Here is a 15,726-nt window from a genome sequence, read left to right on the forward strand (position 1 = left end):
TGAAAGGTGACTTCTTCTAGGGATGTCCTTGGGTAGGGTGCTTAGGACAGGTCCATGCCCCTACCCTAGGTACATAGCTTCATCAAACATCGGCATTTATTGATTAAGCAAACAAGTTACAAAGAGTCTCCCGGATACAATCCAGAGCAGAATGAAAAATACATAGACTCAAAGAGTTCAAACTAGATCTAGCTAATACATGAGCTAAAACATTGCGATGCCGACGAACATGCTTGAAAGTCACAGACGAAAGAGCTCCAGTTGTCATCTTAATATCAGCAGCAATTGATCCCACAAAGGAGCGGTCACGGGATGAAGAATTCAGCCTTTGCACTATAGAAAGGCAGTCCGAGTGAAAGATCACATCAGTGTAGTTCTCATCTCGAACCAACCTCGCCGCCCGTCGAAGAGCCCAAGCCTCCGCCACTTCAGGATCAGTAACACCATTCAGAAGTTCAGAAGCAGCAGCTATGCATTGACCGGAGTGGTCCAGAACCACCACACCAGCGCAAGATTTTCCCAGCTCCCGTGAAACAGCAGCGTCCGAAGAAACCAACAGCATACCTGGCGGCGGCGGAGACCACATAGAGCTGGAAGCAGAGGTCTCACGCCTAGTTGCAGAGGTAGGCTTGTACAGGTGCTGGAAGATCATTTCCAAGTAAGCACGCGCCCTTGCAGCCGTGCGTTGGGGATGAGGAGCTTCAGGTTCATTCCTAGCAGAGTTGCGTGCCTCCCATATATGCCAAAAGATGACAGTCATTATAGTAGCATCACGCTCGGATCCGCGCGAGAGAAAATCAAACAACCACTGCTTCGCCGACGCAAAGGAAGATCGAGACAACTTGATCCCCATGGACCCTTTAAGAACATCCCAAACTGCTCGAGCGTGTGCACATAACAGCAGTGCATGTTCAACACTCTCCTGCCGGCCGCAGAAACAATAGTCGGTCCGCGTCGGAACCTGGCGTCGAAGCATTTGCTCACCCGAAGGCAAGCAGTTGTGAGTAAATCGCCACAGCACGATCTTCATTTTGTTTGGAGCCTTGACTTTCCACAACTCCTTATGTTCCGACCGAGAGAGTATTTTCTAGAGCGAGGATACCCGGTTTGGTTTACGTTTTCGAGAGCAAAGCTTATTGAAAACGAATACCGTATCTCGGAAATAGTTGTGTAAATCCGACGGTTTACGCCGGCCAGCTGCAATCCTGCTCCTCAGTTCACATCTGCCAAGCAAAACCTCCCCCGCCTGGCCCTGTCCCCGCCCCCTCCGGTGGAGCGAGCCACCGATGGCCGCCGTCAACCTCCGCCCATTCCACCCCCTCGCGCTCCCCGCGGCAAAAACCACCGCCAGTCCCAACCGCCTCCACCTGTCGGCGAAGGCAAAGGCGACGGGTAGAAGCGCCCGCCTCGCCTTGCTCGTGTGCTCCGCTTCCAGCCCCACCACGCCCGCAGCCCCCTCCTCCTCCTCGTCCTCAGGGGAAACCAGTGGCGCGGCGGCGGCCGTGGCCAGGTGGGCCGCGTGGATCCCACGCGCCGCGGTGGGCGGGGTCAGCCCGGAGAAGGTCCTCAGGCTCATCTCCGGCGCTGCGGCCACGCCCATCTGCCAGTTCGTCGACTCCCCCCGCACCTTCCTCCACTCCGTCGACCCCCGCGTCAAGCTGGTAACTAGCCTGCCTCGCATTTTGGATAAACTATCATCAGTACCTTACAGGTGCCGGTACAGACTAGAGAGGGTTCACGGCAGGTCCCTGTGAAAATGTCTCCACTGGGTTATAACTAGTGCGTGTAGAATATGATGCATCACTCTTATTTCGGCAGAACCCACTTGGATGAGCAATTGTGCACTCGTGGTTCTATAGTTGGTGATGCTGAATAACCCATGGTAATCAAGGTGGATGAGAGATTAGACATTAGAGGAGAGGGGAGGGTTTACTGAACCAAGGGATCAGAGAACAGCTTGACGGACATGCATACCTTGCTTTACCATTCACCTATTCTGGGTTTAATCAAGATTTTTCGTGAAGAGATGCTTAAATTTGTGGTATCCTTTTGTAGGCCTAATGTATCGTAACCAATTGACATAGGTCAAATGGAATCACTGGAATCAGATGGACTAGCTATGTGGTGTCTTACCTGGTTGACCAGTTGTTTTATGTATCTTAAGAGGGGAGGAGAATATGTCATCTCAGACAAAACACATGTTTTTTCATGTGCGGCGGGTCTATTTCTGTTAGATGGTGCTATCATCTTGGTAATTTTAAATGTTGTTATCACTTGGCAATTTTAGATGGTGTTATCGTCTTGGGAACATGAGACAGAATTTAAGTACTTCAATTTTAGTTTGAAAATCCACCAGATGGCCATGTACCTGTTGCTCTCCTGCTGCTTTTAACGATATACGTACTTATGTTTGCAGGTGTGGCTTTTGGCCCTTGTTGTCCTACCAGCCAGGTCGAATATCTATATGCGGTTTGGTTTGGTAGCATGCCTTGCTCTTCTTTCAATGTGGGTTCTGCCGAACCATGTTTGGAAGGTATCGTGTTCGATGTTAAGTTGATATGTACGTGCATCTTATCACTGAGAAGTGAGAACTGTGCATGCATGGCCAATTGTGCTTTTCAACCTTTAGTTGTGCCCAGTTACTTGGAATTTTTCATATGATGTTTGTATGTGGGGCATCCATAATTCTCCATGCTAGTCGAAGCTTATGATTTGTGGAAGTAAAGAGGGATTCAGTTGTTGTTTAGGGGTCAAATATACAGAATTAGCAAGGATTCCTAGTCTAGACTGAAACCTAGGGCTGTGAGTTTTCTACCGAACCAAGCCAGTCAACTCGGTTTGACAGGTACTCCCTCAAGAACGTCTTATATTAGTGTACAGAGGTAGTATCTGCTATTCGGTACGGTAACAGACTCCCTGGTTTTGGCATTCAATCTGATCAGTAACAACCACAGGATAAACCAACCGTGCTGAAAAAAAAAATCTCTGTTGCACTCACATGAGTATTTATCTCCTCACGCAAAATTGTTATTTCAGTACAACGCCTTGTCTGGAATATTGTATTTATTATTACTACACACTTTAGTACAGTACAATATAGAAGTATAGATGGTCATCTGTAATGATTTTATTTCTCTACTTTCCTGCTTGGCTAGAAGCTACACTGTATAATGTTCTGAATATAAAAAAGTTGGACGTGCTAAAATGGATATAAGTAATGCGGTGAAAGGTAAACAAACACAAAATATATAGCCTGTCATTTGTGAGACTTGTTAATTTGTTATTGCACTCAAAAGGCACCATATATTCAGTGATTCACATAAACTTTGGTAAATTACAGAAACATTATGGGAATATTTTTGGTATTTACCGACACTGAACGCATTTTTGATAATATCTTAGCTGTCAATATATAAACTATAGCACAGAAACCGAACACGCACAGTGAAACTAATATTTTCCTACTTAATCTGAGTGCAAAGTGAAGCAAAAGAGAGTGCCACATCTTTACATTTATGTCCCCTGCAATTCTTGTCCCAGGAATAAAAAATACACAGAAAAGGACATTCAATAAACCATAGTCACCACACATTTGTAATAACCTTCTTAATGGCACTCTATATATGTAGAATGATCAACTCATTTGAATGGAATAAAACAACTTCAATATACAAATAGAGTAGAATAGAATTGCCACAACAACTTGCAGGCATAATCCTAGTATTGTTCTAAAGCTAATCTAATACTGTGATGTATGGTACTAGATCTTGGTAACCACCGTACTAAGGAGGGTCCACTGTCATGGCTGAAGGGGAGGGATAATATTCTTAGGAGAAATATGAGACCATAGACTTGGGACAACATATTAGATGCGAGACTTCGTTGTTCATCTCAACAAATTTGATAACATGGCTCCTCGCTTATATACAGGTGCTAGAACGTAAAAGATAAGATCTGCTTAAAAGGAAAGATGAAATATCATTCGTCCTAATACCCTTATTAATGCTGATGTCATATGCTCTGACTTTCTCCTGTTACTAGCTGGCTGGGGCCCCCATATGCACATGGCAAATTCAAAACAATACTCTCAACATAATTTTTCGATAAAGGGCGCTTTTATTAACTCAAATGTAGCATCGAGCGGATACAAAACATAAAGAGCGACACCTGGCCTCTGCATAGCTAAGATGCACACAGCCATCAAACAAACAGTCTGACAAAAAATATAAAAACGACAAAGTGGCAACAGTAAAGCCATATGGAGCCGAAACTATGCCTATGTCGACGGAGAAGGTGGACCGATTCGGAGATTATGCTGCCACCCATGTTGGGTAAAAACCTCCCTGGCCACCCGCTCCAACCGCATACACACCACTTTGAACAGCGATTGGTACTCCGTTCGGTGCAGAGTAGACCACATACGAAGCCAGTGCGTACAACGGTAAATAACCTGCATAGGAGAACAGAGTTTGCCATTAAAAACACAATCATTTCTACATAGCCAAAGTGACCATAGTAAGGCAGACGCTCCCACCCGTATTAGCGTACTAAAAGTATTTGTGTAGTGAAATTACATTGAGTTTTTGTTGCTGATATAGGGCTTTAGGCTAGCTGATTTCCATGATCCATGTTTTCTTATGTAGTTATCCTTCTTATCCTAATTTACCCATGTTACTCATAGCATTTATTGTCTTTTAAATATATTCTTCTTGAAATGCACTTGCTACCCGTAAATAAAACTATATTTACTCTGTAGGATCAACTTGGAAGGGTTACTCTTCTTTCAGGCATCATATTCATAATGTTGGGATTTGGTTCCGATGGCGCGCCTTCGCTAGTCCAGACAAGAACTCCTCCCCCATCTGTTCTGGGTGTGCCAAATATTCCTAGTTCCTTGAGTGGATATTCTTACACAATCATGAAACTAGGACCACTGCAGTTTACCAGGAAAGGCCTGTCAGTAGCGAGTACATCGGCATGCCTCTCCTTTGCGGTATGTCCTTCATTTCATCGAAAAGTATTTGCCAAAGGTTTTCTCTTACACAAAATCTTCATTATCTTGTGTTTTCTAATTTCTAATGCCTTTTGCACCCTCTAGCTGGTGGCATACATCAGACAAACACGTCCTGAGTGGAAAATGCACTTTTTTCAGTTTGAGATGCCAGTAGTGAAATATTTAGTTATTCATTTAGTTACTGTTTGTTTGGGTGCAGATATTCCAAAGTGCAAGTCTCTGCTTAACCACAACCACTCCTGAGCAGCTTGCTTCTGCTTTGTGGTGGTTTATGATTCCACTGAAGCTTATTGGTGCGCCAGTACCCGAGATAATACTTACACTGCTATTATCTTTGAGGTTCATTAATCTAGTATTTGATGAGGCAAGTATATGGCACTTTCTTTTAATTATACAGATACATTGCTATTTGAAACCGAACTTTGAAGTATAATGTTGCTCAAATATTCTACTAGGTTCGCAATTCTGCACTGGCAATTGTAACACGTCGGATTGATTGGAAAAAGCTGGCCACTATGGAAACTATAGATAGTAAGTACTTTCTATATCTCTAATCTGGCTGCCAGGGTTGAATCAATAGCTTCACATATTACGTGGGAAAAACTTGAATTAAACTTTCCTTTTTTACATCATTTGCAGTTTTTTTCAACTATGTCCAGCGAATTTTCAAAAATATATTTGATCACGCGGAGCAAATATCCAAGGTCAGTTCATTTTCTAATTTTCACCTTGGCTGACAAGTCACAATGAATGTATTGTGATCTTTGACTATTCTCAAAAAAGCTAAATTGGTGAACATGGCCGCGTGCTATTCACTGTGTTCATACATTGTTTTATGAACTAATCAGATCTTTCTATGAAACCATCTACCAGTTTTTGGTCACACACACTCCCTCCGTCCTGAATTACTTCATAGATTTGTCTGGATACGGATGTATCTAGACATGTTTTAGTGTTAGGTACATCCGTATCTAGAAAAATCTAAGACACGCTTTTTGGGACGGAGGTAGTATTTACTAAGTATAAGTAGGAATTATTAGCATTAATACGAGGATATATCTTGAGTAGTTCTGCAACATGCACTAGCATTATTGTAAAACCAAATTCACCTGGTCTTGTAAATTGAACGCCAGGGTTTGAAAGGAATTAGAATTTGAACTGAAATTCCATGTGCATGTTGTTACCATATGGTGTTATGTGCAACCTGTTAAGGCCAAAGAGGAGCAACATTAGCCGTAAGCCCGGAATGTTGCTACTTTCATAGAGCCAGCTGAATATTACTTATCTATCAACTATTCTTTCATTGTTGCTATGGTCTTATGTAGTTTGGAAGGTTATCTTTAGTAGTTGGAAAGTTACACGGGATAGTTAGGTTGGCTGTGATCTTCCTTGATTGGCTATTCCAGGTCATGTCCTCCACAAGCGGTGCCTTCCTTCACCAGTAGTGCCACAAATCGTTGCTGTGCAACCTCCCCCTGAGGGATAATCTTACCCTGATGAACTTTTACCCCAGTTATGTAGTACTCCTATATGCACTTAATAACTGTTTGCTGAGACAGTAATACCAACCACTACGCTGTTAAATTTTGCCCTAGTTAACAGTGGTTTTTTTATGCGAAAATAGTCCTGGTCGTGTTGTCTTAGGATGGATGTCCGGAAGGAAAACTGAAACACACATGGACTTGTGGTTGTGTATTAGGAATGCATTTGGCCCAAACTGGAGTAGAAATCACACAAGCGAAACATGACCATCACAGGCTGTCTGGTATTTAGATGGCTTTTTGGCAGAATTTGATTGAGCAGTAACTGCTTAAAGAAACAAACTGAAAGGAACATTGAACACAGATGCATCCTTAATCAATAATGTAGTCTCATTGATATGGGTAGCTCATAAGAATGGTGAAACTCGATTACATCATGGGCAATATACTGCATTTCAGGCGCGTAACTTCGTCTAAATCATCATACTATGGAATCTACTTATATGGAACCCATATGTAACATGACATTACTTTGTAACATGACATATAGTACTTGATTACCTCTGATTCTTTCTGATTTGGGCAGGCAATGGTTGCTCGAGGATACCGCGGTGATCCTAGCAAGCACAAGATCTACTTCCTCGCGGAGTCTTCATTTGGCATCGTGGATGCATTGTCGTTGCTTTGTTTACTTGCTGTAATGGGCCTGGCTTCCTTTTCAGAAAGATTGGTTTGATGGTATCAGGTATTCAAGAGCTATTATTATATTTCATAATCGTGGTGGTTCATTCAAACTTACTAACATCTTGATGGTTTCAGGAGCTGTTCCAGATTGTCATGTGACCATCATACCCCACATGTTGCTCAAAATTGTGATTCACAGAGTCAATTTTGGGACATCACGGGAGCAGCACATTCGGCAAGTGGAAACAAAGCAGTGGCATGGACAGTGGCCAAGAACAAGTTTGTAATTTCTTTCTACAGCGTGACTCACGTGGACAAAAGAATAACATCCAAAAACCGTTTACACACACGTTGGGTTCTAAGCAGGTGAGCTATATGTGCTCTGTATGCAAAGGAGGGCATCAGTGTTACTCCCTCCGTCCGAAAAAGCTTGTCCCTAGCTTTTTTGGATGGAGGGAGTACATTTGAAGTAGGTTACATATTGCATCAGCTGATTTCAGTTGTTTTCTGCGCAGGTGCTAGGTCAAATGACCACTAACCGTTTTAGGGGCACAACCTGCGTGTGATCATGGAAGGGTACAGCTGACGCTAGTGAAAGCGAATGGTGTTTATTAGTGCACCGTTGTCAAAGTGGAAGAACCTCAAATATCTGTGTATCAAATACTCTCATCGCACTTGAGAGCATTGACTTGTACTTCCATTTATTTTAGTTATGACTTTTAAAACAATTGCCACCAATTACTATCGTCAAATGTGAGACAAAGTGATGTAGGTGTGATGCATGGTTGGCACAATCTGGTCTGGAGGTTCAGACAACTAAACTTATCAACCACCACAGTTAAAAAGATCCTAGTTATGATATTACAGGTGCCAATTACCTTTTTTAACACTAGCAGGACCCTGACTTCCATTAGATAGGCATGACATCACATTTTACATCAGGACACAAATTACAGATCAGTCGCAACCTTCCTTGGGGACTCTTCCCAGATATATGATGATGCGGAAGTTGGAGAGCATGCTGAGTCTTGTTTGGATCATTTACAGCGCTCCACCAGGATCACTGATAACGCCCAGAAAGTCGTCTTTTATCGTGCCGATGCAAAACTGATACAAAAAAGAATCAAACTATAAGATAATGGTGCATCCAAGATTAAAAGGTGAGAGGATGGATACATATATGCAATTGTAGTTTCATGATGAAATTGTTTTTCTTATTTTCGGTATCTGGTTATGGTCCAGGAAGACAGAAATCCAGGAAAATATTCAACATTTTTGCGAAACATCTTCTCATAGATTAGTGCACTATCAGTTTATGTGCCTCGGGTAGTTACAACATATGCCAGAGGAAAGAACATCAAATTTTACACCACAAAAAAGAGATCTTATTTGCATCTTAAATTCATAGTCATATGCTGGTTTTCTTGGACTGATTAAGCGAGTTATATCAAGATTGCTATTTGCGAACAAAACTACACATGCCTGTTCATGGTAGGTAATTAGAGACTACAAAGAATTGTATGCAATGATCTTAATGGTACTTCATATGGAATTAGATCATCAAGTCGAATATCAGTAACATATGGTAGTTACTCAGAGGCCCTGCCACAAAATTCTAAAGGACTTGAGCACTTCCAATTCAGAAACTTCCATAAAATAAAGGGTAACCAACTTACAATTTCTGTTGCGTCAACACGAGTGCCTATAATCTTCAGACGAACCTCACTTTCCTTTTGAATTTTCACCTGAACCAGACAAACAAGCAACTCCCACTTAACACAAAGAAAATACCATTGCAAATCATTTTCAACAGAACAATTCCTTTTAATTTCATAACGATACCCATTCATATTCTTATTTGAGAGAATATTTATATAGACATATCCACGTTTGCAGGAAGCATACGGATCCCACCATTATATGCAGGAAAAAAAATACAAGCACACAATTTCATTTCGAAGATGCCACAATGAGAGTAAACCAACAAGTGGATACTTCATGACCTACCAGTAGCCAGTAGTCTTTATATTATCTTTACATTTATTTACCATAACATAAAAGGGAGTTGGTGATGGTGGTTGGAGGCAGCAGTGGCTCGTTGCTCACCTCACTCACACAAAATAAAATTTGCCTACCTGTAAACCTTCTTATCCCATATTTTTTCTTGTGTACTTTGTCTCTTCTTTATTCTCTCAACAAACTGAGCAACCTTTTGTGCAACTCCTAACAAACTAAACAAAAAATCCCTTTATTTTCAGTAAACTAATAAGATATCATAGTTATTAATTGTGACATGTGGTATCTCATGATTTAATTTCTCAATAAATTGTGACATGTGGTATCTCATTGATTTAATTTCTCAACGAGCCAAACAACCTCTTATGAAACTCTAAACAAAATTTCCTTCCTTTAAGAAAGGAAAAGCAGTGTAAATTTGATACATTTACAAAAAATATAAAGGTCAAAAGAGATTAGTCCAAGTAACGTGTTTTAAGCCTAAGTTGTATTGGTAAAGCTATATATTTTTACATGACATGAAGCCGTATTGGTGAAGTCCGCAGTAACAAGCGGGGGTAGTTACCAAAGATAAAAAGAACAGTAAGAACCACTTATATGCAGAAAGAAGCATACCGATCCATCCGAAGTAGTGTAGTTTGGCACATCACCAGATTGGAACTCCATATCGTCAGGAATCAACTGCATACAGAAACAGAACAACACACAAGCACACTTAATTTTTAAGTGAACCGACACAATTCGAGTCCACGGCACAACCAAATCAGATGTAAGAGCTTGCACTGAACCATTAACCACACAGAAATTCTAAATTTTATCGATTTATTCCACCGATTTGGCAAAGCAGCTCCAATTGATGGCAAGTCACTCACATGGTTTGACACAAAGATCTGCACAGGCCCAGCCTCAGCGAAGAACCCCATCTGCAGAACCAACAAGATAAACAATCCAGTCAGTAAACCGGGCACGGAGGCACTGAGCACATGACGCACTTGCGAAGAAGGCGAGTGAAAATCCACCTTGTTGACCATGGTGACGACGGCCTCGAGGATCTCGCCCTTGAAGGGGCGGAAGACGACGCACTGGTACTTGACGGGGAACGTGACGAAGCCCGTGCCCTCCCGGATGAGCCCCTTGCCGATGTCCTCCACCCCCGTGATCGCCACCACGAAGCCGTGCCGCCCGCTGCGAGGAAGCCAGCCCTAGGGTTGAGCGAACCGCGGGGGGAGCGGGCGGGCGGGCGAGCGAGAACGACGGAACCCTACCTGCAGGTGCCCTCGACGTCCTTCATGAGCTTGGCGACGAGCTTGTCGCGGAGGTGCGGGCCGAAGTGCCGCGGGTGCAGCTGCATGTTCCGCTCCAGCACGATGTGGAAGAACATCTCGGCCTCTCCTCCTCCTCCTCGTCGGCCGGCGGCGGCGGCGGCGGCGAGACAGTCCTTTCGCCGAGTCGGGAACGCTGGCTAATCGATGGATGCCTCGCCCCGTGAGCTGCGGGGGAGTAATAGCCCTGAGGCGCGACGCTTTGGGCCGTCGATCTGACCTCCAGCGCATCTCAGCCGTCCAATGGGACAGCGTCAGCATAAGTCACTCACCCTGCTCCTCGGTTTGGTCTCTGATCCTTTTTCTCTGCTCTCGCCGCTGGAACCTGACGGAAAAACCCTACCTCGCCGTCGCCCCATCGTCGAACTTCCCGATGGCGTCGAGGTGCGCGGCGAGGCTTCCGCACCCGCCGTGCGCGGCGCCGCAGCACGGTTGGGCGAGCTCGCGGGTCTCGGCACGCCCGGCGCAATCCGGCGCGTCAAGTATGTTTTCCCCCCTTTGAATATCTCTGTTGCTTGCTTCAGATGCAATGTTGCGGTGTCTGGCCGGGAATATGAGATTGGCCGTGCGTTTTGGCAGGAGGGCGTGCCGTCGCGTGCGCCGTCAGCTTCAGGCCATGTATCGACATTCACAAGGTCAGTAGGAATGGCCCTTGCTCCGTTGTTGTATCAGTGTGTGACTAAGGTGCTCTGCACTTTGCTATATGATTGCAAATTGATGCTCAAATTTTCGAGGGAACGCTAACCGTTTCACTGTGATGTCATTCACAAACTGACTAATAGTGTAAAATAAGGGAACCACGTTCAGTGATTCATTTATCTGTACAGCTAGACCATCTCTGTGCAGTCATCAAGGTTTAGGCACTGCTGGCATTAACATCATCGTTTATCTGATAGGTTTGTTTTTGCAAATTCCTAGGGGAAAGTTAAACAGATTGTTGGCTCTACTCTCCGGGATGCATCGGATGATGGCACTGCACTGGTGACGAACTTTGAATCAGACAAGTCTCCAGCAGAATTTGCAAATATTTATAAAGAAGATGGACTTGTTGGTGGACATGTAATAATGCTTGGCGGAGACCCTGCAAGCCGTTCTGCTGCCCTGGAAGCACTGCATGCATATCCTGGTGAGAATGCGTTATCTAGTTATTACTTATTACTGGAACTAGTATTGTTCATTTGGTTTGCTTTCTGTATTTGTTTATTGTTCACTGTCTTTTCTGATGTTTCTGAAATAAACCACATTTTTGTTTGTATTCTGTTACCTTTTGTGAGATCTGGATGTTAACTCTTTATCGTTGCTTATGTTGTGTACATGGATAGTATTTAAAAAACTTGTTGAAAGTAAGCATGTTGTACAACTTAATATGGCACACACATCTCAAGCAGTGAAGAGATTTTTTTCATGTTGGGTTTATGATACTCGCCAGCGTCATGGATTTAAAGGTTGACAGGTTATTAACTTCAGTTCAACTTCTTATCTGGTCAAAACCTTCTTTGAGATTTCATACCAAAATTTGGCCTTATTGCAAGAACCCCATAGAATGCCTGTTTACAATTTTTGTTAAGGCTACTATTGCTATCGTAGATTGCTATCAACTTTTAACTTGGGAGAGCCTGTATATCTGCCAGTGGTGCTCATGGAGCATTTTTTTCTGTTGCAAGCCACGATATACCATCAATTTGACATATTATCATAAACATGTATTATCATAATACTAGGTGGTTTGCAAGTTGGAGGTGGAATAAATTTGGAGAATGCAATGTCATACCTTAATGAAGGAGCAAGTCACGTGATTGTAACTTCTGTACGTGTTCATGATCTAATTTGTGTAAATAATACCATTATCTTTTTTTTTCTCATCTCATGAAACCTTTAGACCTCTGTTTGTTAAATGTATTTATGTGTATCAGCTTATGGAGTAAGATTAGGACCTGGCCCACATCATGTTTCTGCTTCCTATTCATATCTTGTTTGTACATAACTACATATGTTGATATGTTAAAATTAAAATTTTCTTCTATGTCAATATTGTTGTTTTCTCAAAACCTGAAATGATGCCAGAGCAAGGTTACCTATAAATCCCATCGATAATCACATATCCACAAGGCCACTGTTTCCAATGGTTTTCTCCACCTTGTGAGTGTTGCCATTGTCACATTTCTCCACCTTCATGTTGCTTGTTTTCCTCGATGTCAAAGACTCCCTAAGAGCCTCAAGGGCTAGTATTTGTTATAACACATTCTTTGGAGTTAGACATTATTATCGGATCCAAAAAAAATTGGAATCATCTACCGCCTGCTGCCCAGGCCCTTGTAAAACTTCCCGTCTGTTTGAGTTGCTAATCAGTTTTTGTAGACGACTAATCAGTTGAATATCTGCAACTTATGTATCTGAGACTTTTATGCAGTATGTGTTTAGTGATGGCAAAATGAACATTGAAAGGCTAACGCAACTTGTCGAGCTTGTTGGGAAACAAAGGCTTATTTTGGACCTGAGTTGTCGGAAAAAGGTACGGAATTCATCTTGTATCCGAACTTGGAAGCATGTTAATTCACTGAACATTAGTGCCAATTTGCAATATATTTTTGGTACTGTGACCCACCTTTTGAATTTCATGGGCAACTTAAAGGAAATGTTCAAACTGGTTTCGTCCCTTGTCATCCAAACATAGTGCATTGCCTTACCTGAATGAAATAATACAGTGAACTCTTGATGATCTGTCCCACTGCATAAATAGTAAGCTTCAAAATGCAACATAATCATTTCCCTGTTGGCGACTGTTATCTTACTGACAACTCTTTCTGTCTTCTGTTTTTCTTACCAAAATCTTTCTGGTTAGGATGGCAGATATGCCATTGTGACTGACAGATGGCAGAAGTTCAGTGATGTCTTTGTGGATGGGCCAACATTAGAACGTCTTGCTGCATATGCAGATGAGTTTTTGGTTCATGGAGTTGATGTGGAGGGCAAAAGGTGAACCATATTTGTTTTTCTGTTTACTTAATCGGCCTTTTGTTGATATGTGGTAGTGTAGTCACCCTTGATGGGATTCAATTGTCTCATTTTTTAAGCTTCCCGTAAGTGTATGCTTTTTGGGTTATGATGGTGTGCTTGCATAGTTCTTCTGGAGTTTCAGAGTTAATTTAATCTGCAGAGATCTTTATGTGCATGCATGTTAGTGTGCATGTGTTCACGCTTCATGCGTAAATTTGAAGACACATTGAACGAATGAAGTTAAGGTTTGCGTGGTTTATGCACTAAGTGATTCATCTATGGAGTTGGTCTTAGAGAAATATTCAGCAAAACCTGTCAAACTAAATTGTTGTACATGGGCCATCTCATCCCATTGAGCATCATCCCAGAACCAAACACACTGAAATGCTACTGTTTGCAGTGTTCTATGTGTATTTAGTTCCAGTTCCCTCTTTCTGTAAGTGTATGAGTTACTGGTGACTCGTCACCGGTGCACTTTCTATTCGTTCAAAATATTTAATCTCACAAAAACCAGACATCAGCTGAAATATCCTGTTGATCGTCCTGTTACGGCAGTGTACAAAAGTTCTTTGAGCACATTTCTGTAGTCTAATTTAAGCTATTATATGGATTGCAGGTTAGGAATTGACGAGGAACTTGTGGAACTATTGGGAAGCCATTCACCTGTATGTGAACAATTCTATACTTGATGCATTAGTTTATATTTGATTTTTGTGTTTCTTTCTGTGATTTTTCCATCTTTGTTCTTGAATGCTTTTATCCTTTGTTTTCGCATTGTGACTGCCTTGTGTAGTTATTATATAATTAACAATTAACAAATCAGGTTGCCCAAAGTGGTCGGACCCTTCCCTGGACCCTGCGCAAGCGGGAGCTACATGCACCAGGTTGCCCTATAACAATTAACAAATCAGTCACTTGAAAGGAAATTGAATCAAACACTTTTATACTAGCTAGTTGCTCAACCATTTTTCTATGTTTGATCTTATTGAACTTGAATGCATTTAGAAATGGTATTCAATTAATCATGCTCTACACCAGATGTTCAATTTTATGTTGTAGTCACTAAATGTAAATGTTCATGTATATTCAACGTGTGCTTCTATTTTATCTTCGCTTCTGTAGATCCCGACAACATATGCTGGGGGTGTGTCAACGATGGACGACCTGGAGAGGATCAAGAAAGCAGGGAAAGGTCGAGTCGATGTCACTGTCGGGAGTGCCCTAGACATATTCGGGGGAGATTTGCCCTACGATACTGTTGTCCGTTGGCACAAGGAGCAAAACCTGGTTAGCCAACGGTGAAGAAATCAGATGATCTTTTTATAGAGCAAATGATCGAAGTTCAGCTCATGTGTGATCCCCACCTGACCATGGTCAGGTCAGGTTATAGAGCTTTATTGTTTGCTGGACATTGTAGTGTGAACCGCGTAGTGTGAATGTGTCTTGTGTGACATGTCAAAGCTGAAGCGGAGGTGTCAACTCAGTGTCGTAGAGGACCACCCGGTATTCAGATACTGTTCTTCACATTCTGTTTGTATTGTAGTACTGGTAATGGTGAATAAACAGGGGTTGAACTGCAGAAGTGTTACCAAGCCACTTGCAGCATCTGGTCAAAGCTGCCTGAAACTATCAAACTGCCTGTTGTATCGAAGTTATTTAGCTCAACCAACCAGTGGCGCTATTGTCAAAGAGAGGCTGCAGGGGAGCCCAGGATTCCCGGCGCAACAAACGGCAGGTGATGGTGATGGTGATCCAGGAGAGGTGGCAGGAAGGAGACAAAAGGGTAGGAAACTGGAGGTTTCAGTCAAATGAAATTGGAAGCTGGGGAAGGCACCGAATCGCACAACTCATCCTCTATAGTTGAGTAGCTTACCATCCTTCGTACTCTAAAAAATGACACAACGTTTGAAAATAAGCTCAATGACATTTGACCGAACACCTGCTCGGCGTGGTGTCCGCCATGAAGGTTGTCGACAGGGGGGCGGAGTGTAACGGCTCCAGGATGGACAGCTTCGTCATAAAGGCGAGCAGGCGGGCGTGTCGGTGCTAATTGCGGACGTTCGTCAATGCCTCTATGGTGGCCAAAGACGTACGACACTGGCGGCGGAGGTGAAGAGTGCGGATGCAAAGCAAGGGGGAAAGGGGGTTGGATGGGTCGGGGGTGTCGGAGTCGTACGTGTCTATTGTCCAGACTCCCGCGAACACCCTCCCT

At 42.9% G+C, this 15,726-nt stretch overlaps 3 protein-coding genes across 3 annotated transcripts; 2 read left to right on the forward strand and 1 right to left on the reverse strand.

Annotated features, from left to right (window-relative positions):
* Positions 1 to 1,203: 1,203 nt before the first annotated feature.
* LOC119278631 (protein ABCI12, chloroplastic-like) lies at positions 1,204 to 7,544 on the forward strand. The gene is made up of 8 exons (XM_037559966.1): positions 1,204 to 1,661; positions 2,417 to 2,533; positions 4,757 to 4,993; positions 5,214 to 5,378; positions 5,470 to 5,545; positions 5,654 to 5,718; positions 7,082 to 7,240; positions 7,315 to 7,544. Exons 1-7 carry the CDS (start codon positions 1,287 to 1,289, stop codon positions 7,229 to 7,231), a joined length of 1,185 nt encoding a protein of 394 aa, XP_037415863.1. The 5' UTR covers positions 1,204 to 1,286; the 3' UTR covers positions 7,232 to 7,240; positions 7,315 to 7,544.
* A 404-nt stretch (positions 7,545 to 7,948) lies between these two features.
* Positions 7,949 to 10,680, reverse strand: LOC119278639 (DNA-directed RNA polymerase II subunit RPB7). Its single transcript, XM_037559976.1, has 6 exons — positions 10,461 to 10,680; positions 10,215 to 10,380; positions 10,068 to 10,118; positions 9,811 to 9,876; positions 8,856 to 8,924; positions 7,949 to 8,286 (listed from the first exon to the last, which is right to left on the reverse strand). Exons 1-6 carry the CDS (start codon positions 10,574 to 10,576, stop codon positions 8,221 to 8,223), a joined length of 534 nt encoding a protein of 177 aa, XP_037415873.1. The 5' UTR covers positions 10,577 to 10,680; the 3' UTR covers positions 7,949 to 8,220.
* Positions 10,681 to 10,813: 133 nt separating this feature from the next.
* Positions 10,814 to 15,110, forward strand: LOC119278648 (1-(5-phosphoribosyl)-5-[(5-phosphoribosylamino)methylideneamino] imidazole-4-carboxamide isomerase, chloroplastic-like). The gene is made up of 8 exons (XM_037559986.1): positions 10,814 to 10,999; positions 11,097 to 11,152; positions 11,436 to 11,643; positions 12,239 to 12,324; positions 12,928 to 13,029; positions 13,360 to 13,493; positions 14,131 to 14,179; positions 14,637 to 15,110. Exons 1-8 carry the CDS (start codon positions 10,891 to 10,893, stop codon positions 14,814 to 14,816), a joined length of 924 nt encoding a protein of 307 aa, XP_037415883.1. The 5' UTR covers positions 10,814 to 10,890; the 3' UTR covers positions 14,817 to 15,110.
* The last annotated feature ends 616 nt before the right edge of the window (positions 15,111 to 15,726 follow it).

The sequence above is a fragment of the Triticum dicoccoides genome, chromosome 1A, assembly GCF_002162155.2.
Source record: "Triticum dicoccoides isolate Atlit2015 ecotype Zavitan chromosome 1A, WEW_v2.0, whole genome shotgun sequence".
In the NCBI taxonomy this organism is placed as follows: domain Eukaryota; kingdom Viridiplantae; phylum Streptophyta; class Magnoliopsida; order Poales; family Poaceae; genus Triticum; species Triticum dicoccoides.